The sequence below is a fragment of the Trichosurus vulpecula genome, chromosome 5, assembly GCF_011100635.1.
Source record: "Trichosurus vulpecula isolate mTriVul1 chromosome 5, mTriVul1.pri, whole genome shotgun sequence".
Taxonomy (NCBI): domain Eukaryota; kingdom Metazoa; phylum Chordata; class Mammalia; order Diprotodontia; family Phalangeridae; genus Trichosurus; species Trichosurus vulpecula.
In genome coordinates, this window is record NC_050577.1 from 56,381,483 (window position 1) to 56,404,094 (window position 22,612).

The 22,612-nt window shown below is 39.9% G+C and overlaps 1 protein-coding gene across 1 annotated transcript in view; it reads right to left on the reverse strand.

The window, feature by feature from the left end:
• Positions 1 to 22,612, reverse strand: part of CUBN (cubilin) — a 299,579-nt gene that overhangs the window by 90,861 nt on the left and 186,106 nt on the right. Inside the window, exons 39-48 of the mRNA XM_036760230.1 lie at positions 19,574 to 19,766; positions 15,805 to 16,002; positions 13,386 to 13,532; positions 12,220 to 12,410; positions 11,703 to 11,886; positions 7,632 to 7,806; positions 2,822 to 3,000; positions 1,748 to 1,957; positions 777 to 917; positions 122 to 303 (exon numbers count right to left, since the gene is read on the reverse strand). Coding sequence (XP_036616125.1) covers positions 122 to 303; positions 777 to 917; positions 1,748 to 1,957; positions 2,822 to 3,000; positions 7,632 to 7,806; positions 11,703 to 11,886; positions 12,220 to 12,410; positions 13,386 to 13,532; positions 15,805 to 16,002; positions 19,574 to 19,766 — 1,800 coding nt within the window. The remainder of the gene's footprint in view (positions 1 to 121; positions 304 to 776; positions 918 to 1,747; positions 1,958 to 2,821; positions 3,001 to 7,631; positions 7,807 to 11,702; positions 11,887 to 12,219; positions 12,411 to 13,385; positions 13,533 to 15,804; positions 16,003 to 19,573; positions 19,767 to 22,612) is intronic.

Sequence of the window (22,612 nt, forward strand, 5' to 3'; positions counted from 1 at the left end):
GAATTTGATAGAGATCCAGGTATACAACATGAATGATATTTCTGAACAAGTTTTCTGATCATTCTGTTTGCATCAAGTGCTACTGTTATAAAACACATTCCCGACCACTCCAAGCACTTACTGTCACATATTCACTATCACACGACTGATGGTCCTCTAGCCGCAGGTCGCTAAAGGTCAGATTAATCCGCCTTCCTTCTGGCACAGTGATCCTCCATTCGCACACTCGACTATGAAAATTTGCATCAGGGTAGTTGGGAGAAATCAATGTCCCAAAGTGTCCATATACATCCCCTCCACACTCTGTAAGACACAAACATTAACCTACTTAGATTGAAATGACCTCTTCTGGAAAAAAGGAATAACCAGAAAGGATGTCTGAGGTGATTTCATATTCCTGTGTTACATGATTGTTCAATGATCATTTGAGCATATTTCTGGTCATCTGTATTAACTCCATTAATATTGGCCTTTGTTATCATGGATAAAAATAATACTGACTGTATTTTTAACCACCATAACCTAAGAAGAAAATTTACAAGAATAATTGTAGTATAAGTCTTAAAAGACAATAAGAATAAAGAAGAGTAAGGCAATTATTGGATTATTCAAAGAAAAATGCTTATTTTGCCTGAATTTTATTTCATTCTTCATAAGTTGTTATTGATGTCATTTGTTTTTGCCTGAATTATCTAGGAAGATTATAAGGTAAGGCTGTTGAAAAATCTGAGCAGAACTCATATCTTTCTTAAGATGAGAATTATAATACAACTTACCTTCTATGCTGGTTTCAAAGACCAGTCTGAATCCTGGGGCACTGATAGATCCATCCGTGACAAACTTGACAAAAGCAAAATTGTTAGGTGTGTAAATAACCCTAGGAATGGTGTTTCCACAGTACCTGCCTAGTATATTTCCTGAGGAAATAAAATAGATGAAGAAGTCAATATTAGAGACTAAATCTGGAAAGCCAATTCCATTCACAGCTTGTGCATGCACAGTATAAGAGGTGTACCCTATAGTTACAGAGGAAGAGCTGGAAATCTTGGCCAAGGGAAGCAGAACAGGCACAAGTGACACTATATATAAATAGTGAATCAAAAACTTAGGCTGCTCCCCAAAGCTAAGGTATTCTTATTATGCAGGACATGAAGCAGAATAGGGGAGGCAACAGTCATGCTATCCTCAAGATGCTGGACTTGGAAAAGATCTTAAAGGCCTTTTAGTCCAAATCTCTAAAATTACAGATGAGGAAACCAAGGCACAGAAAAAGTGAAGCAACTTATACAGAGACACACAGTTAATAAGTTTAAACTTAAATGTGTGTGCTTAAGTTGGGGGTAGAGCTGGTTGTTAAATATTTACCAGCAATTCCCTAAATTGCTCTATAAACAAGACTTGAGCTCAGCTGGAGTTTAGCAGAAGGTTCCAGGAATGAATGGTGGTGTTACTGAAGAGTCTAGGCCTGGTGATTGGAGGCTAATAATAATAACAAAAATGATAATAATAACTGATATTTATATAGTACTTTAAGATTTTCAAAATGCTTCACATCCCCTCTGCCCTCAGGTATCCTGAATAAGGTGTCTAGCATCAGAGGACTTCATAGTAGGAAAACACCTTCTCCATCACTGATACTCATGGAGTACTTGCTCCATGCTATTTGCACAGAGCAAGATGGACACTGCTGTTCCATATGCGTGTGAAAGTGAACCCCCAAAAAAGGAAACAGACATATGCCACTAACCAGAAGCATCATTCTCCCGGATCTCTACAAAGTCTTTTTCACAGCCAGAAGAATTTTGAAGATTCAGGACTTCAAAGTGGAGCGTGAGATAGTGCCCTGATGGACCCTGGAGATACCACTCACATAGCAGATTGTCAGGATAAGGATGTGCAGGATACTGTGGGCTTTCAATAACACCATTCTGTCCCATGACCATTCCTCCACACAAAGCTGCAAAAAATAATAATAGCCTTCTCTCTGAGCCTCTTTTATGACAAAGTCTTTCTTGTTCTTTGAGTAATAACGAAGCCTCTCCTGTGTGCCTCTGACCAGAAATTATCCTTCTAGGTTTGGAACTTCCACATAATTTCTTAAACTTCTTAAATTTTTCTTACATGCTTAACATACTCTATTTTGTATTCATGTTGTTTGTGAATGAATCAAATCACCGCTACTAGGCTATCAGCGCCTTGACACCAACAAGAGTCTGACTCATCTTTGGGTCTCCCACAATGCCTGACACAGAGGTCTGCTCATAGTCAGATACTGAACAAATGATTATTGAATTGGTCAGGGTCCAAGAGAAACCTGCCAGATTCATGTTTAGGTGAGGTTTCAACAAAAGCATTTAAAAATCCCATTTCGAAGACACTAAAACTGACACCCAGAAGTGATTTTCAAAGTTTCCAGGGGCCAAGATGGAACTAAAAACTAAGAATGATTTTCAAATTTTAGTTGAATGATTAAAAAGCAAAATCTAAATACTGCTATACAGCTTAACTGAACCTAGCATCTGGAAATTGTGCTTCTGGTATTTATGAAATTAACTAATATAGTAATAGGCATAAAAAGCAGAAAATGGATTTAATTTTAGATTTCACAACCATAAAAAGATGTGTAATGCTCAAGAGATTTTTTTAATGGAAAACAAAGATAAAGTATAAAATGATATAAACAATTATCTATTTTTATAGTACTTGTTACAGCTTTCAGTAGTGAGGCAAAGACAAGCTCCATTAAGATAAGATCGAACAGTTTCATTGCCTTAATTTTACAGTGATTGTTTTTATATTGAGTCACAAACAATGTTGTTACCTATAGAGTACTTGGCCTTAAATCCAACATGGCTGGAGCTGTCATCAGATTGAAACCGCAAATAAACAACATCACCTGAGGACAACTGACTGCTGGGCAAAGATGATCCACAAAGCTTGGCAAGTACTGGTGCATTGGAGTCCCCTCCATCCCTCAATTCAAGATAATTGGAAGTACAGCTGAAATGGAAGAAACTCTCAGTCAATGCTGAATCAATCATAAAACGCTACCTTCTTTCTTTATTTTGTATCTGTTAAAAAAATCATTAGAGAGGAATAAAAATGTCCTCAAATTAAACACTTAGAAAGTTGCAAAAGAGAGAGAGAGAGAGAGAGAGAGAGAGAGAGAGAGAGAGAGAGAGAGAGAGAGAGAGATGGAGAAGAGGGAGAGGGAGAGAGGGAGAGGGAGGAGAGAAGAAGAAGAAGAAGAAGAAGAAGAAGAAGAAGAAGAAGAGGAGGAGGAGGAGGAGGAGGAGGAGGAGGAGGAGGAGGAGAAAGAAGATATTTAGCATGCATTGATGGAGAAACAGTAATGGATACAGTTGCCTCGTAACACTGATGAATATACAGCTCCCTTTAGACTACTACAGAATGAAATGAGACAATATTTGTAAAGCACTTTATAGCACAGGGCCTGGCATATAGTAGGCGCTTAATAAATGAATGTTCCCTTCACCTTCCCCTACAGTCCTGTGTCATGAGAAAGGATGCAGCATGTTTGTCAAATATTTCTCTTTTTTTAGTCTATGTTTTTTTATTTTTTAATAATTCAAATATCTCTTAATGGAAAATAATACGAATAAAACACCCTTATACCAAAAATTTGTATAACACATGTAATGATATAGAAATAAGGGATGTTTACACAATTTTCTTAACATTCCAGAAAATACAAGCTAGCTTCCTGATTGAATAATAGTTCTTTGCATTTTATTCTACCCCTATGATATCTCTTGCATCAGCCCCCCTTTGCCACCTTAACTCACCGTTATTACCTCCCTCCTACACTATTGTGGTAGCCTGCTAATTAATTGGTCTCTTTGCCTCTGCTCTCTGCTCTCTATAGTTCATACTCCCTACAGACACTCAAATAATCTTCCTAAGGCATAGGCTGATTATAGCATTCCTCTGTTCAAACTTTTCGAGTGGCTCCCTATTACATATGACATAAAACCTGAAACCTTGGCCTAGATTTTCAGGCTATTCACAGCATAATTCCAAACTGCCTTTTCCAGCCTTATTTCATATAACTCACTTTCATATACTCTATATTCCCACCCAATTAGATTGCCAGCTATTCCCTGGCCTCATCCTGCCATTTGCATTCACATCTTCCATGACTGTTATGCAAACCTTTCTCATCTCCTTATGTTGAGATCCTTAACTCCTTACAGGGTTCTGTGTGTCTCCCTTACCCCCACCCCCACCTCAGGAAAGCTGCCCTGATTCCCCAACCTAAAATGTTTTCTCTGTGCTCAAATTTTCACAGAATACTTTGGATCTTTCTTATACCCTTAACATATTCTGCCTTGTATTATGACATGTGTTTGTGTAATTGTTATGTTCCTTACATGACAGTTTATGGAAGGTAGCATAACATGCTGGAAAGAACTGTGAAGCTGGCATCTGGAGGAGCCTTGGTTTTTACATTCTAGACATGGGGAACATGTAAAAACATGGAGATGGGAGATGAGGAAAATCAAGAAAGTGAGGATGGCCGAAGCATAAGATGGTAAAGGGGCGCAATGTTTTCAGAAGTCTAGAAAGAGAGGAAAGGCCAGGATATGAAGAGCTTTCAACCCCGAATAGAATCTTATATTTGACCCCAAAGGTAACAGAGTGCTAGTGGAGTTGATTGAAAGGGGGAAGGGGTGGTGATATAGTCAAACCTACACTTTTGGAAAATAATTTTGCTGCCTGTGTGGAGGATGGGTTGGGGGGGCAGGAAGGACTTGAGGCAGAGAGCCCAACTGAAGGCTTTTGCAACAGTTCAGGCAAAATGTTCCAAGGTCCTGAATTAGGCTAGTGTCTGTGTGAATACAGAGAAGGGCACACACGTGAAAAATGTTGTAGAGAAAGCGTTACAAGATCTGGGATCTGACTAGCTATAGAGGGTGAGCTGGAGTGAAGAATGAGTGTCAATACTAATATTGCAAATCTGGGTGACAGGAAGGGCAGCAGTGTCCTTGACAGTAGTAGGTGAGTCAAAGGGGGGGGGGCGTTTCGAGAAAGTGCTTTTTGTTTTGAACACAGTAAGTTTGATATGCCTTCAAGACATCCACTTTGAAATATCCAATATCCAACGGGCATCTGGTGACTTGAGACTAGAGGGGAAGATACCATAGCTAGAGAGGATGATCTTAAAGGTGATCACTGAACTCATGAGAACTGATGAGATCACCACGGGAGGAAATAGAGAAAAGAGAAAGGGGCTAGCGCAAAGCTTTGGGAAACAACCCAAGTTAGTGAGCAAGTCATGGATGAAGATCAGCAGAGGAGACTGAAAAGGAGTGGTCAGATAGGCAGATGCTGCACCAAGACAAAGCAGTGACTGGGAGGAGAGCATATACAGGAAAAGGTGGTCGGTAGTGTCAAATACCTCAGAGAAGTCAAGAAGGACTAGGAGTCAGAAAAAGTCACTAATGAGGGCAAATTAGAGATCATTTGGTAACTATGGAGAAAGTTCATTTGAATGATGATGTTGGAAAACAGTTGCTGAGGATGTAAAAAGGAATGAAAGAAGAAGAAATAATATAGATGGCACCTAAAGTAGATGATTTCTCCAAGGGACATAGGAAGAGAGCTAGCAGGGATGGTAGGCTCTAGTGAGGGTTTTTAAAGTCTGCGGAGACATGAGTATTTGTTATCAGGGAAGGAACCAATAAATAGGAAGATACTGAAGATTACTACAGGGACGAAACTGGAGGCAGTCTGCTAGAGAAGATTGGAGCAATGCATGTAAAAGGTGTGATAAAGGGTACATGTAGAAGAACTGCCTTTGCAAGCAGAAGGGTCACCTCTTCATCAGAGACTGGAGTGAAGGAGGTGATGGGATATGGTATCACAATGATCTGCTATAATGCTTGCATATAAAAGCTGTTTAATAATTATTTGGATATATAGATCTGAGAACCTTTTATCAGAGATGTTAAATCAATCCATAAGAACAGATGAGAATATCCCAGAAGGGCAAAAGATGAAGGCTTTCAACCAATAATAACTTATCCAGCAAAACAGTATAATCCTATAGGTGGGGTGGAAAATTGAATAAAACACAGTACTTTCAAGCATTCCCGATGAAAAAAATCAGGACTAGAAACTCTGAGACACAAACACAGGAGTAAGAAGAAACATTATCGACCACGTACTAGGGCATAAAAACCTCACAATCCAGTGCAGGAAGGCAGAAGTAGTCAAAGCATCCTTTTCAGATCATGATGCAATAAAAATTATTTGTAACAAAGAACCATGGAAAAATGAGCTAAAAATTAATTGGAAACTAAATAATCTAATTCTAAAGAATGAGTGGGCCAAAGAACAAATCAGAGAAACAATTAAGAACTTCATTCAAGAGAATGACAGTAATGAGACAACATACCAAAACTAAGGGATGCAGCAAAAGCAGTTCTTAGGGGAAGTTTTATATCTCTGAATGCTTACATGAAGGAAATAGAGATAAAGGAGATCAATGAATTGGGCATGCAACCGAAAAAGCTAAAAGAAGAACACACTGAGTAAGAAGAAACATAAAAAAGGAAATTTCATCTAAACGGTTACAATGCACACAAACACACCTATTTGGTGTAGAGATACATTCAACTCAATAAAGGAACAGGAAGAAACAAAGAGGGAAAAGGTGGGGCTGAGAGAGAGAGTATATTTAGAAGACTAATTAGTCATAAGCAAAACAAATGCTAAACTCAGAGAGGGGTATGTGAATAGGATTTTGGAAGAAAATAAAGGATAAGAATCTATGACTGGTGCCTGGGTGGGGTGGGGTGGGGGGCAAAGGGGTAGAGTGGAAGTTGCCTACATCAAACACAAAGCTGTGGTGAGGAGCCTATTGCTACATGGCCACTTTGGGAATTTATCTGGTTTGATCACACATGTTAGTTGCAAGAATTTTGTTTTTCTTTTCTCCAAAGGTGAGAGGGTAGGAAAGAGAAAAAAATCTGAATTTTGCACATTGGAAAAATAAAATTCACTTAAAAAATAAATAAACCTTAAGGCATTATTTTTTTTAAAAGAAGCTATAGAAAGAAAAGAGGAGGCCTAATTGTGAGGAACCCTTAGAGTTAATGAGTTTTAAAATCCTGAATTGAATTAACAGTTAGCCACATTTATGGTTTGGTGTCCTTGTCGGTTTTTTTCTACACCATAATCTGGATATCATGCTATATGATTGCTAGTACTGTGTGTGCCACTGCTCACAAGCCATGCCATCTTTGTAGACCTCAATATCATTATCTGTTCAGCAAGTTTCATCATTTCCATCACAGAGATTGTGGGAAACTGAATAGGTAAAAGGCTATTAGGTGTTAGCTGACTGAATGGGACACTCTGTGTCTCTTTCTCTCTGTGGCTTTACCACAGGATGAAGGAGGTGTGTTTTCTCCCTCCCCCTACTCCCTGGCACTGCCCTCTTCTGACCCTTACAGACTTGAAGAATTTAGATGAATAGAAGCTACATTTCCCTTCAGTTCTTAGGCAGAATATGCTACCTAGCATGGAGGTCATAGATTGTTCTGGATAAGACAGAAGAAGGGCAACTCCCCAAGGCAGAGTGGGAAGACTGAGGGGTAGGGACGTACTTGGGGGATGTTTCAATATTAAATTGATCTTCAAACTGGAGCTTTACAAGCTTCCCACTTGGGACAGAGATGATCCAAATGCAATCAGCATGCAGTGGATAGTTGGCAGGGTAATTGGGCGAAGTCACGTAGCCGTCGATGTTGGAATCATGGAGGTAGATGTTGCCACCACAGGCTGTCAGGAAATACAATCAACAGGGTTACAGACCATCTGATGAAAGAGAAACTGTCAAATGACACAGATGGATGTTTTTAAATGGATTTATCCACATTTCCCGTCATATTTTCCTTTCATTTTGTATTATATTATTTTTCCTCCTTGGTGGGGCAGATAAATCCTGAGTTGCCAATGACGGAACTTTTGGAATACCACCCTGGCATTGGCCAAACTGTGTTCCGTTAATGGAAATTCTATTCTTGTTCTGTTATTCTTGGCACCAAAAAGCTGGCAAAATAAATTAGAGCAGGATCTTTTACCAAGCATGAATTAATATGTTTCAGTGGCTCTGGAATAAAGATGTGCTAAGTATACAGAGGGTTAGGGCTTTCCGCTAATTGCCCGATGATTGTTGATGTGTTCACAATTCAGGTAACCACAGTCTTATTCTTCAGGTGCTTAAGAGTTAAAAGTCCTATTTCTTTTTCTCCTGTGAGGACTGACTCCCTGGGCTTTGGTGAGGTTTTGAAAGCATATCACAGCACATGGCTGCACTACTTTGGGACTTCTCTGACTTCACCAAGCTTTTCAGCTTCCTCTTGTGTATAGCTTTCCCTCATTTGATTTTAAGGTCCTTGAGAGCTGTCCTTCTTTCTGTTTTTGTATTTTTATCTCCAATGCTTAGCACAGTGCCTGGCACATAGTAGGTACTTAATAAGTGTTTTTGACTCATTGACTATATTCACATACACAGATGTATAAAGTTAAATATACTTTATATATATGTAATATGCCATATATAATTCCAGTACATATATGTGTGTGTGTGTGTGTGTGTGTGTGTGTGCGTGGTAACGTGCAAGTATATGCATTAATCATCTGGCACTTCTTAAGCACCTACTATGTGTAGCACTACTAGGTGGGCAGCTAGGTGGCACAGTGGATAGAGTGCCGCACCTAGGGTCAGGAAAACCTGAGTTCAAATCTGGCCTCAAACGCTTATTAGCTGTGTGACCCTGGGCAAGTCACTTCACCTTGTTTGCCTCAGCTTCCTCATCAATAAAATGAGCCAGAGAAGATGGCAAACCACTCCAGTATCTTTGCCAAGAAAATCCCCAAAGGGGTCATGAGGAATTGGACATGAGTGAAATGACTGAACATAACAACAACAACAACATTATATACATAATTATATAAGTATATTATACATATTTAAATTTATACGACATCCATAGGACATTTCCTACAAAAGGAACGTTATTTTTAAAAGAATAACCATAAAATATGCTTGTTCTTTGAACATGGCTTTTAATTAAAGTTGAAAGAAAAACCAGGGACACATTGGAAGGCTGGAAGGACAGAGCAAAGAAGTCCACCTGAGGCAGGTTTTCTAGGGTTTGAAGTGATGTTTTAAGAGAGGTTGCAGACTGCTTAATGGGTGGATCGGGGTCAAAGAAGTATTAAAGGCATGGAAAGTAGCGGGATATGGAGGGAAATCTCTGAAGTTGGAGTAGGTCCTCTAGGTGAGTAAAATGGAGGCCTAGAAGGAGATCATGTTGTCTGGAAGGTCTTAAATGGAAATAAAGTAATTTCAATATAATTCTTAAGGCAACAGAAGTATTTGAAAGGGTTTGGAGTGTAGTGGAGAGAGGGAAGGAGGGGAAGAAATGGAGAACCTGTGGTTTCCTCATCAAAGTGTGGTAACTTCCCCTGCCATCACAGACTGGCAGCTTATTGTAATTTACAGCCTAGAAGCTGCCCGAGACACTGAGAGGTGGTTTATGGTAACACAGTTAGTCTGGGTCAGAGACAGAATTTGAATCCAGATTTTCCTGACGCCAAAGTCAATCCTCTACCTACTACACTATACTGTTTCTTAGGAGAGTAAACATGTTCAAAATATCAACCGACAAGCATTGCCAAGCATTTACAAGGTATCCAGCAATGAGGGCGACCACCCGTGAAGTGGCAGAATATTTGAATTCTCATTGTATATTCCCACTGGCCTGGAATCAATTGCCATATTCTAAATTTAATCATAACTTTAAATCAGAATAATATGACCATTTTGGAGGATCCATTATTGGTACTAATCAGAACCTAGCTGTAGTGAGTGAAACAGTAAGGCATAGCTGTGCAGAACATTTAAAAATATTATATAATTAGCAAATACCCTCTTTCTACATTGCCAGTGAGAATGCCTCTGTACCCACTGATCATCATTTTAGCAGAAGTGAGCTGTGGAGATGATTTTCCTCCATATAGCTCAATCTTTGGTACATGTTGTTTAGTTATTTTCTGTTGTGTCCAACTCTTCATGACCCCTTTTGGGATTTTCTTGGCGAAGATACTTGAATGGTTTGCCATTTCCTTCTCTACCTCATTTCACAGATGAGGAACTGAGGCAAACAGGGTGAAGTGACTTGTCCAGGGTCACATAGTTTTTGTCTGAGGCTGGATTTGAACTAGGCCTTCTTGACCTGAGGCCTGGCACTCTATCCACTGTGCCACACCTAGCAGAGCTGCACGCAGTAGGTGCTTAATAAATGCTAGTTGCAGGGCAGCTAGGTGGCACAGTCAGTAGAGCAATGGCCCTGGAGTTAGGAGGACCTGGGTTCAAATCCGGCCTCAGACACTTGACACACTTACTAGCTGTGTGACCTTGGGCAAGTCATCACTTAACCCCAATTGCCCTGCCTTCCTCCCTCCAAAAAAAAACCAAAACAAAACAAAATAAATGCTAGTTGCACCACTTGGTGCAAAGCCGGGCAACCTGGATGACTTCTCAGCTGTAAGCTGCCAAAGGAGGCAGACACAGTTCCAAGTCAATCTGAGAGGAGCAGGAAAATGCCAGGACATGTGAAAGGATGGTGATGATCCTATGCTCTTCCCAAGGGAGGCCACCATGTTCCCAAAGGAGTGACATTAATGAGCCCCCTAAGCAGGCAGGCAGCTCGAGAACAGCTCCACTGAGGACGCTGAAAGGTTCTCCAAGGCAGGGAAGCAGACAAGTGTAGAAGGTCCTGTGGGCTCCCAGTTCTAGGAGGGGAGATCACTTTTGCACAGTATTTAACTCTGGTTTTGGAGAATATCCAGGGAAAGTACATTGTAAGACAGGCTTAAAAATGGTTTGGTCTTGACGCCACTGCTTTTTGTCACCACACATTCAAGACACTGGATTCTTTGTTGGTTTACTCCCCTGAGGGACACAAAGAGTTACCATCTTTGCAGACAACATGGTGCCCTCTGTTCAGGTTTCCACCAATGTCATTTTCAAAGGTGCATTTCTTTATTCCACAAGAAATTACATAATCAATGCAATTAAAATTAAATCATTACAGCAGAATTAAATGCAATTATAATCAAATGTAATTGAATGGTGTTTATCATTTACTCTATAATTAAATATAATTGATAACAGAAAAGACCATATTCATTTGAAGAGAATATTTGCAAAGCGCTTTGCAAACCTTAAAACACTCTATAAATTCTAGTTATTATCAACAGCTATTATTTTATAGGACATTATGTTTGTATGATGGTTCAAAAGCAAGCCAACTGTAATTCCCGAAGCAAATAATTTCCATTCCTATTGCTATGAGCATGAAATAGAACTTGTTTACATTGTAAGGGAGCTCTGTTATTTTGTTCATCCTCTGCCTTTATATTCCATCTTTCTCCCACCCCACCCAAATGACCTTCTCCGTGTTTTGTATTTATGTGTTTTGAATGTGTAGATGTTGCCTCTTCCAACAGAACATGAATTCCTTCAGGGAAAGAACTTCCTAGTTCTCTGAGCACTTAGTGCAGTGCAAGAGACATGGAAGGCCCTCGGTAAGTACTTGCTGATGGATATGCTAAGCAAACTATCATGAGAATGTGGCTGGCTCGTGCTTTTCAGCACTAATACTCACCTAAACCCTGTGCCTCGTACTTGATCTTGAACCCCTGACCTTCATCACCGTTATCAGAAACAAAGTGGACAAACATCTGATTGTCTGTGGTGTAGAGAGTGGAGAAAGCATTGCTGCCACAGAAACGGCCATTTCCACCCCTGGGTCCCAAAGCGGGAGAAGAACTGTCGGGGCCATTTTTCATCTGGAATCACATTAAAAATGATAAGATATAAATGCAGTTTCCTCACTACAAGATGATGTGCAGGAGATATGTCATTTTATATCCTGAAAAAGGACACTTTGCCCTTTTGTTTCCAGAATATCATTCTTTTCCCATGAAGCTTTCAAATATGTTGGGAAGGAAGGGTAATTATTGTGTATCTAACAAGCAAGAGCACATAAGATAATAAATGTAAAGTGTTTTATAAACTATAAAAACATATATGTAAATATAGTGATATGAATATATAAATGTTAGCTATCATTACCATTTTCTGAATGATTGGTTTAAGAGCAAGAATGCTGATGACCTCACCACCAGATAGTCGCCATGGCTACACGAAGTATCTCCACTGCGAATCTCAAAGGGCTGTTCAAAGTGGACAGCAATGGTAAGACCGCTTGGAACCAGGATGTGCCAAGAACAATTGAGATTAGGAGGGTAGGCCTGAGGATAATTGGGGGATGTAATCACCCCTCTGCCTGCGTGCAAATAGCCACCGCAACCTTAATGAAGAGAAACAGAAGAGAAGAGAAACGTTTAAAGGTTTTAAAAGCTTAATTCTCGATGATAACCCAATTTTATTTTTTGAGAATTTCTTAAGGCCAACAAAGTCTAACTACTTAAAACCAACTTTGGGCATAAAGGAGATCTCTTTCCTTTCATAACTAACTCTTCTTTCATAATCAACTCTTCATAACTTACTCTAACCATTAAACAAATATAATGGTAAAAGTTCCCTGTTCTAAGCTTTTCAACATTCAATTAATAATGCAAAGTCAAGCTTTGAGTATCTACTCTGAATTTTGTCATTCAAAATGGAAGGCAAGCTCTATTGCATGGCCCATTTTCTTAATCTATTTTTTTGGTTTATGACTCTATCAGACTTTGCATACTTTGTGCGTTGTGGAAAGGTTCAGTCATATTCCACAAGCTACATGTAACTTTTCTAATGTTCCAACATCTCCATGCTGTCGGATTTGCATTTTATAGGAGACAAAGCCAATGCTTGAATATGGCAGGATACTAGTCAAAGTTTATTTTGGCACAGAAGGGCTTCTTGAAGGCTATACGCATCATGCATGAATGTTAGCAGGTCTTACCAGGTGGTAAAGAATTTGTATGCGGACCCAACAAAGGACTGTGAATGTCCTCTGAGAACTAGACTAGCTAAATGGAGCCAGACTCATCACCACCAGAAATCTGGTTACTGTGTGAAGAATTCTGGGTCTCAGTTTCCTCATCTGTAAAATGAAAACATCAGACTTAGATGGCCTCTAAGGTTCCTTCCACATCTAAATTTATGCTTCCATGAACTGTCAGCTCATGAAGATGGTCCATAGAGAGTGCCCACTAAAGGAATAATCGCAGAGTTGAAAACTGGCCTTCTACCTTTTCCTTATCCACTCCACTCAGGGTTTTAACAGTAGTCCCTCAGCCAGGTGGAAGATACTGATAAATTTTTTTTTTCAAAATCTTACTCTTATGAAAAGAAGCATTAAAGCCTGCGCCAGTTACACTGAAGTCAGATGTGAAATGGATGAACAGGTACTCCCCAGAGGATCTGATGGGTCCTGGCACTTCTCGCCCACAGAGAACAGCCAGCTCCTGTGCAGCCTGATTGTCTCCTACGCCCAGAGAAAGGAAGCATCGGTATTAAAATACAATTCCTTAAGACATCATTCAGTCCACATTAGAAACACAGCCAAACTGCTTCACACATTTCCCCAGAAGCTTCCTAATTCCTAGGAGACAAAGTGATTCTCAAAAGGAAGAAAAACCCTTGGGGTTACTTCATTTTGGCTCCAAATTGGGACAGTCCCGCCTGTCCCTTTATTTATGCTTTTTGAGAAAGACTTCTCTGACAGTTCCTGCTGTCTTTCTAAAAGAAAAAAGGAAGAAAAAAAACCCAGCTGGCAGCCAGTTCTTTCTGGCTCTGAAACTCAAAGGCAGAGGACTGAGAAGTAAAAAGGGGATGCAGTGCTGATGTGTGTTAATGGAGGCATCTGTTCCGCATGGCTTTTATTGCTTAAGGCTGGGAATCTAAGACCAAAAGAAAGATTCCTTCTTAACCTCAGATCCCATTACTAACCAAGTCTCTGAGATCAAAGACAAAACATGATACCGCTTAGATGGGATCACTCCTTCAGCCCAGACTTCCTTTTTCAGTGTTTTTGTTGATATTGTTGTTGTCGTTCCGGGGTTTTGGCCAGGAAGACAGCTGCAGGTTAAGTCATCCAAACAGCTGTCTAATGATAGGAAAAGCAATGCTGGGTCCTCTTCATGGGATAAGTCCCACCAGGTACAGAAAGCAAAGAGGATGTAGGCTGGCAAAGGGTGCCCTGTTCACCATTCCTCTTGCATGAAGGTCTTGTGCCAAGAAAACGTGCGTGAACGAGAGGCAGAGACAGGGGAGAAAGAGACAGACAGACAGAGACAGACAGAGAGACAAAGGCATTCCCCTCCTGGAAGTCTCTACTGTAAGCTTAAAATTTATAATCTTAGTGGCTCATCTTCTAGTTTGTTTCAGGAACAAAGGGAAGAAAACCTCCATTGATATATTTCATTTTGAATAACTGGCTCAATTTTTCTCCTATGCATTTCAGAAGCTGCTCTGTCCTCCAGTGGATAAAGAAGAGACATAAATCTCCCTTCCTGGTTTTCTAGTGACTTCACCAGTACCTCTAGACCTTGTTATGTCACCTCTATGACTAGAGACTCTAGACAGTGGAAGGTCCCAATATAACAAACCACAGAGGGCAGACGCTGGTCCTGCTTTCTGGAATCACCCCTTTCTCTCTCCCCCTGCTTCCCTCCCCAGCCTTGGTCCTCAAACCACACCTGTTTGGATATTGTATGTTTAGAATTATTCATGGATGCCAGGTCACTGACTACAGTGCAGCACATTGCCACCACATGGAGGAGAAAGGCTTAAAAGACTTCTGTAAACATGTGTGAGTGCTCACAGAATTGTATGTGTATTCCATGACCAGACTAGTGGGGTAGATAAATTTTTTGATGAATTCATTTCTAAAGTCATTTTCTCACTTGTAAAATGCGGTGATGAGGTGAGATTATCTCAATGGTACCTTGCCCATGCTAACACTTTTCATATATTGACCTCATCAAGTACAGTGAGATTTTTGTCTTATAAATGGGAAACTGAGGAACAAAAGAGGCCAAGGGATTTTTCCAAGGACTACGTAACTAGTGGGGTGAGAAGAGCCACAAACACGACCTGAGACCACTCCCTTCCAATCTCATCAAATTTTATATTCCTGACACATTCCCAGAATGTTTAGGTCTTTGTCATAGACAATATGTCATAGACACATGCTCCAGACAGCACTAAACAGCATTCACTTTGTTGACTGACTGTACTACTTTGGAAATTCTCTTTCAAACTGTAGGCAGAAAGACTACAGAAATAGGCTTGATCATTTATTGAGCAATCCTATGCCTTCAGGATAGCAACTCCTTTCTCTAAATTATTGAAAATTTTGCCTAGAGGAGAAGCCCAGTGATGTGGCTGGACCTATAATATCAATGGATTGGGAATCTGAAGACACAACCCCTCACTCTATCAACTACTACATGTGTGATCTGGGGCAAGTCGCTTAATGCCTCTGCACCTCAGTTTTGCTACGTGTAAATGGGAATAGTACAATACTTGCGACTGCCTACCTCATAAGACTGTTGTGTAGAGAAAATCAAATGTTTCTGCAAAGCACTGTATAATTACAAAGCGCTTATATGAACGTAAGCTGCCATTACCATTATAATTGCTATTACAGCAAATAGATTGCGCTCAGCCTTGATCATCTGATTTCTGATAGGAAAAAGCATCCATCAACCAACCATGGCTAGCCAATAAAATGTCAAGTCTTTCTATTTTCTCACCATCTCTGATCACGAGTTTATCGTAGGAGCATGACGAGTGAGATTCAATGTCCAGTGAAAGAATGTTGAGCTCCACAGTTGAATCTGGGGCCTGGATGACCCAACTGCAATCAGCTCCATTGTTATAACTTTCAGGCCACCCGGGAGAGAAAAAGAACCCTGGTGCTTCTCTGGTTCTTAAGTAACCACCACAGGCACCTGTGAGGAGAGGAAACACTGATTAATTACCTCCATCAGGGAAGGAAATGACAAGACTTCTGTCTTTGCCTTGAAGTAATGGCCTCTATTGAGTTAAGATAATCTAGTAGGAAGCATTGCTTAAAGAATATATTGAAATATTTGGAAAAAATAAGCCGACATCAATATACTAAAATATGGCAACTATTACAAGGAATAAAAGCATTTTATCACCTTATACTGAGAAGAAGAAAAAAAAGAAACATGGTTAAGGTCCCGGGAACACAATCTTAGGTTCACACAGAGAGCTGGAAGGACCATGTGACTTAAGAGCTGGAGCAGGAAGAGCCCTCTGGGGCTATCTAGTCTAACTTCCTAAATTTAGAGATGAGAGACTGAGGCCCAGACAGGTGAAGTGACTTGCCCGGGTCACACAGTCTGCGAGGGGCAGAACCAGGATTTTTCCCCTGTACCCCACTATGTTCCTGCCACTCTAGGCGGCATAGTCCACTTTTCTCCCAACACACCAGGACAGGAAGAATCATTGGCTGATGCCTAGCTTATAGTCTTCATCTTCACTCCACTCACTGACCTCCTACTGTCTTGGTGACCTCAGTATTCCCCAATATGGCCCTTCAAATATCCCAGCTTCCTCTTTCATCTACCTTGAATGCTCTGACCTCCGTATCAGCTTTAAAGGTGAAGTCACGACGTAGACCTTGCTACCACCCAAAACCACTCTACCCCCGAGATCTTCACCCTGAAGCTCCCTTTCCTGAGCGCAGCCTCCTCTCCTGTCTATCACAGGATCATGGCTCTAGACCCAAAAGGGACCTCAGTGATGATTATCTGGAGTTCAACCCAAATCAGTAACTTACCTAAGTTAACACGGGCAGTACTCCTTGGAGGCAGGATTTGAAACCTGGTCCTCTGGCTTTAGAACCAAGGCTCTTTCCACTGTTCCACGATGCCTCTCTTTCCCACTGCCTTACTCTTCTTAAATATGTTCTTTGTGTGACTGCCTGTAGGTAGCTTGATGGCCCAGTGGATGGAGCACTAAGCCCGGAGTTAGGAAGACTTAAGTTCAAACCCAGCCTCAGACACTTCCTAGTTGTGTGACCTTGGGCAAATCACTTCACCTGTGGACTCGGTTCCCTCAACTGTAAAATGGGTGTAATAGATAACACCTACCTCACAGAGTTGTTGTGAGGATTGAATGAGATATCATTTGTAAAGCGCTTAGCACAGTCCCTGGCACATAGTAGGTTCTTGATAAATGTTTATTTCCTCCCCTTCATGGTCAGAAGGACCAGAGCACTTTGGCTTCTGACCTTACCATTCCAATTAAATTGCTTTTTTCAGAGATCATGGATGACTTCCTAATTGTTAAAGATCTGAAGACCTTTTCTCAATTTTGATTCTGTTTGACATTTTTATAAAATTGTCCTAACCTCTCTGGGACTCAGTTCATCTGTAAAATGGAGGAAAGGTGGATCAGATGATGTTTCAGGTCTGTTCCAATTCTAAAAATCTATGCTGCTATTATTAATATTTCTGCCATTTTTATCATACACAAAATGAATAATTATGGAAAAGATAGGTGCTTGATATAATGAAATCTTTTGGTCATTTAAAGAAGCATAAAATAAGATCCATATAGAAATATTAACACAAGAGTACTCTCTACATATTCGTGAATGTTACTGCTCTGGATCGGCCCTGTTGATGTAAATGTGTAGACAGGGCAAAGTGAGAAAAATAATCATTTCTAAGGGTATGTGTCTAGTTTTATATTATATTATTTGTAATATTTATATTATATCCAGAGGTTTCACTCCCCTCAATTAAAAGCCATAATTACCTATTTAAAAGGCAACTTGAAATACTCCTGGAGAAATAACTCACAAAATCATGCTATATCCAGAGCCACAAATAGCCATTCTGTCTGTTTGCAGTTGGTCAGGCTCCTCAGGGAAAAACACAAAGGCTCCCAGAGCCCAGCTAGCTGAACAGACTTTCTCTGAGGATTTGAGGTGTCAGTGTTTGTTTGCTTCTTAACTTTAAGAATTTTAGGCTAATTTTATCCTGAAACATGAAGGTTTAAGACCAGCCAGTAAGTTATATCCCTGAACAAATTTAGATGACAACGTAGATCAAAAGGATATGTCTTTTTGGGGATTCTCAAGAGTTGAAATCGCAAATTTTCAGAAATTTCTGAAAAGTTTCTCTGTATATAAGAAGGTTTTATGAATGCCAAGTCCCCAATTCACCTTGAAAAACCTAGAAACTACCTAATGCACTAAGGTATGTGTACAGACATGATTATTTATAGAACCTAGAGCCAGAAGGGAACTCTGAGATAATCATCATTTTATAGACAGGTAAACCGAGGGCCAGAGAAACTCCACCCCTAAAGCTTTTTGGTCTGACTGGCAAGTCCCTCCCCAAACCTTCCTTTGGGGAAGTGCCTATGCGGCCCATTATGCTCTTTTCAGACCCAGACCATGCCACTATGTCTCTATCTTTCCCTCCCCCTTTCACCTGCCTTTTATGTACTGCTTTCCTCCACTAGAATGTAAACTCCTTGAGGGCAGGGACTGTCTTTCTTCTAGGTGGTCCAGAAAATAGAGCATTTGACCTAGAGCCAAGAAGACCTGAGTTCAAATTTAGCCTCTGATTCACTGGCTATGTGATTCTGGGCATTTAACTTCTGTTTACATCAGTTTCCTCACGTGTAGAGATAATAACAACACCTGCCTCCCGGGATTGTCATCATCACCACCACAACCATCATCATCACCATCACTTAGCACAATGCTTGGCCCATAATAAGTGCTATAAAAATACTAATAATATTAATAATAGCGAACATTTATATGGCATTTATAATGTGCAAGGCTCTGTGCTAAATCCTTTATAATGATCTCATTTGATCCTTACAACAACTCTAGGAGGTAGGTGCTGTTATTATCATCATTTTTTAGATAACAAAACTGAGGCAGACAGTAGTTAGGTGACTTGCCCAGGGTCACACAGATACTGTGTCTGAGGCAGGATTTTAACTCAGGTCTTTATGACTTCAGGTGTGGCACTCTATCTACTGAGCCTCCTAGCTGTCCCTAATAAATGTGGTATCTATCTATCGATCTACCCATCCATCTAACAATCCCTCTCTGTCTCTGTCTCTGTCTCTCTGTCTCTCTCTCTCTCTCTCTCTCTCTCTCTCTCTCTCTCTCTCTCTCTCCCTCTCTCTCTCTCTGTCTCTGTCTCTCTCTCTCTCTCTCTCTCTCTCTGTCTCTCTGTCTCTCTCTCTCTCTCTCTGTCTCTCTCTCTCTGTCTCTCTCCCCCAAGCATATCAATAACAGAAGCAGTCCTCTTGGTTCTAAAGTGAGTGCTTCTTCCATAGTATAGCACATTACCTGTTCAATGTACCCAAGAATATTTGCACACAAAAACAATATCTATAGATACAGCTTTATAGGCACACTTGGTCTTGCAGATTTGAATACTTGATAAACTCTTTAAAACTTTGGCTAATGCGTATATCTACCTCTAAAAAATAAATTCACTGTATTTCTTTTCAGACACAAACCTGTAGCAACGGTAGGCAGAGGTTCCATATCAGATTCTACTGCATACCATTCCAAAAGAAATCCCCTTCCTGAGATGGAAGCATCTGAGATGAACTGAAATGTGATAGAATTTTGAAAGGAGCTGAAGGAAGTTGTGTCCGTCCCACAATAGGTTCCAAGAAGTCGAGAATGAATATTGGGACCATCACGGATCTAGATGGAACAAATAAAAAAATTACAAAATACCATTGGCTTTAGACAATTTTTATCTTTTTTCATAAAGGAAAAATAAGGGGGTGCCTATTTTATAAATAAAGACCCTTGACATGGAGGAAAGGAGAAGAGAGGAAAAAAAGGAAGAGATGGCAGGAAGGTGCTTCATGGTGATTTACATGTGCTCAGAAGACTGAAAACAACTTTAAAGTCTCAAAAAAAAATCAGAGACTGACCTAACAATCTGTACAGAAAAAACTAAATGGATTAAATGTGCCTATTATATAGACCTGTACATGCAGTTGAATTGGTTCAGTGGTTCGTATCTCTGGGACAGACACTGCAAATAGAAATTTGTTAGGTTTAAAATTTACTAGGAGAAAGAGAGCTGGCAAGATTGTCTGGAAAATTGTGCAATGTTTTTTGATGAAAGTAAAGCTGCTCCCTGGCACAAAAGTTCATCTTTTAAACCCAAATGCTTTCCCAGTGACGTCAAATGACTTGGAACACCTTAATTGTTGAAGAATCAAAGTGGTTAAGTAAGAGGCAAAGGAAAGACACACAGGGGTCTCTATTTAGGCTGCAATATAGTTCTTATTAAATTTTAAATATTTTTTACAATTACATGTAAAAGATTTTAACATTTATATTTAAAAAATTTTGAGTTTCAAATTCTCTCCCTCCCTCCCTCCTCTGAGATGGCAAGCAATTTGATATAGGTTATATATGTGCAGTTATACAAAATATATTTCCATATTAGTCATGTTGTGAAGAAAGCACAGACCAAAAAAAAACCCAAACCTCAAAATAAAGTTAAAAAAAACTAAGCTTCAATCTATCCCACCAACTCTTTCTCTGGGGATGGATAGCATTTTTCATCTTAAGTCCTTCAGAATTATCTTAGATCACTGCATTGCTGAAAATAGCTAAGTCATTCATAGTTGATTATCATAGAATATTGCTGTCACTGTGTACAATGTTCTGATTCTGTCCACTTCACTTTGCATCAGTTCATGTAAGTCTCATCATTTTTTATAGCACAATAATATTCCATCAGAATCATATACCACACTTGTTCAATTTCTAATTTTTGCCACCACAAAAAAAACTGCCACGAATAATTTTACAGATAGGTCCCTTTCCTTTTTTTCAATCTCTTTGGGATACAGACCTAGTATTAGTATTGCTGGATCACAGGGTATGCACAGTTTGATTGCTCTTTTGGCACAGTTCCAAATTGCTCTCAGAATGGTTGGATCAGTTCACAACTCCACCAAGAGTTCGGTAATGTTTTCATTTTCCCACATCCCCTCCAACATTTGTCATTTTTCTTTTCTGTCATTAGCCAATCTGATAGGTGTGAGGTGGCACCTCAGAGTTGTTTCAATTTGCATTTCTCTAGTCAATGATTTAGAGCATTTTTTCATGTGATTTTGGACAGCTCTGATTTCTTTGTCTGAAACTTACTGCTCATATTGCAATATATTTCTAATGATGACCTATGTAAGGAAGGGGTATATGGTATATCTTAAAGGAAAAAAAAATACAATTAGAAAAAGAGATGGATTATTCATGTAGCACTGCCCTGGAAACCATGAGATCTAAAAAAAGATCTAGAAGAATGCCTGTAGTCCATTGGATATATCTCTAATGGAGGCTCTGTCAGAGAACATGGATGAGAAACCTGCAGATGAGAAAGCTTGGTTGGGTTGAACCAATGAGTTAAATACCCCCTTCAGTAAGACCATTGATCCTTGTAAGGATGGGAGAATACAAAAGACATGGCTACACTCTACAGGAGAAGCCATACATAGAGGGACAAGGCAGTTGGTGAAAGTTCCTCACTGCAGACTTCGATTTAATAAACGAACTTGTAGAGAGAGGGCATACAGGCCATGTCCCATGCAGAAGATTTTTGAAGGTAAAACTGAAGGGAAACTGAGTGGCTCTTTGCTGTATTTTTTTTTTACTTTGTATTTGTGATAGTCAGACACCAATGTGGGTGCTATTCTCAGGTACACTTTATCTTCATTCCCTTATACTACTGGAGTTTCAGGGACAAATGGAAACATAGCAAAGTTCTAAATCTTGGAGACTGGCCCCCTCAGGAACCCTGAGCCCAAGTCCTGCCATCCTAGTAACCCATACAGCTGCAGCCAGGAGAATCAACCCAGTTTTATAGCTCCTCCTAAACTAGTCATGAGTTCACTGCATGTACACTGAATTTCCAGGTTAGCTCAGAGAAAAACAGAGAAAGAGAGATTGCCAACCAGAGATAGACCAGTTTAGAAAGGGTTTCCATATTTGGGATGAAATAGGTCTCAGGAACAAATGGAATATAAAATCTATGTTTTGTGCAGTATGTGTGAATGCTTCTCCTTTTACCACATTTTATATATTGTAATTAAATTTTATTAGGAATACAAAAATTGGATGGGAACAACTTATTGACAGCTGTAAAGGGAAATGAGGGAGTGGGAATGTGAACAGAATGATTTGATTGGTGAAGACACAAAAGCCTCTTAGCCAGTTTCAGAACCCTGCCTAGGCTAACACAGGCAGTACAGCCTTCAGATGAATGAAACCACTCACTCTGGAGATCTTGATTCAGATGAAGAGGCAGCTTGTTTTATATTCACAGCATCCCATTGCCTTTTGTTGTTTGGCCTGGATCTACACCTCGTTTGTTGTTGTTTGTCCTTCGTCCTGGAAGAGGACCAAGGACACCAGAAGGGTGATATCTTGACTTTCAAGTGAATTGGATTTAAGTGGGACCTATATCTGGTATAGGTCTAGGGAATGTCTAATAAGGATACCCCTCATACTGATGCAGATTGGCACCCACT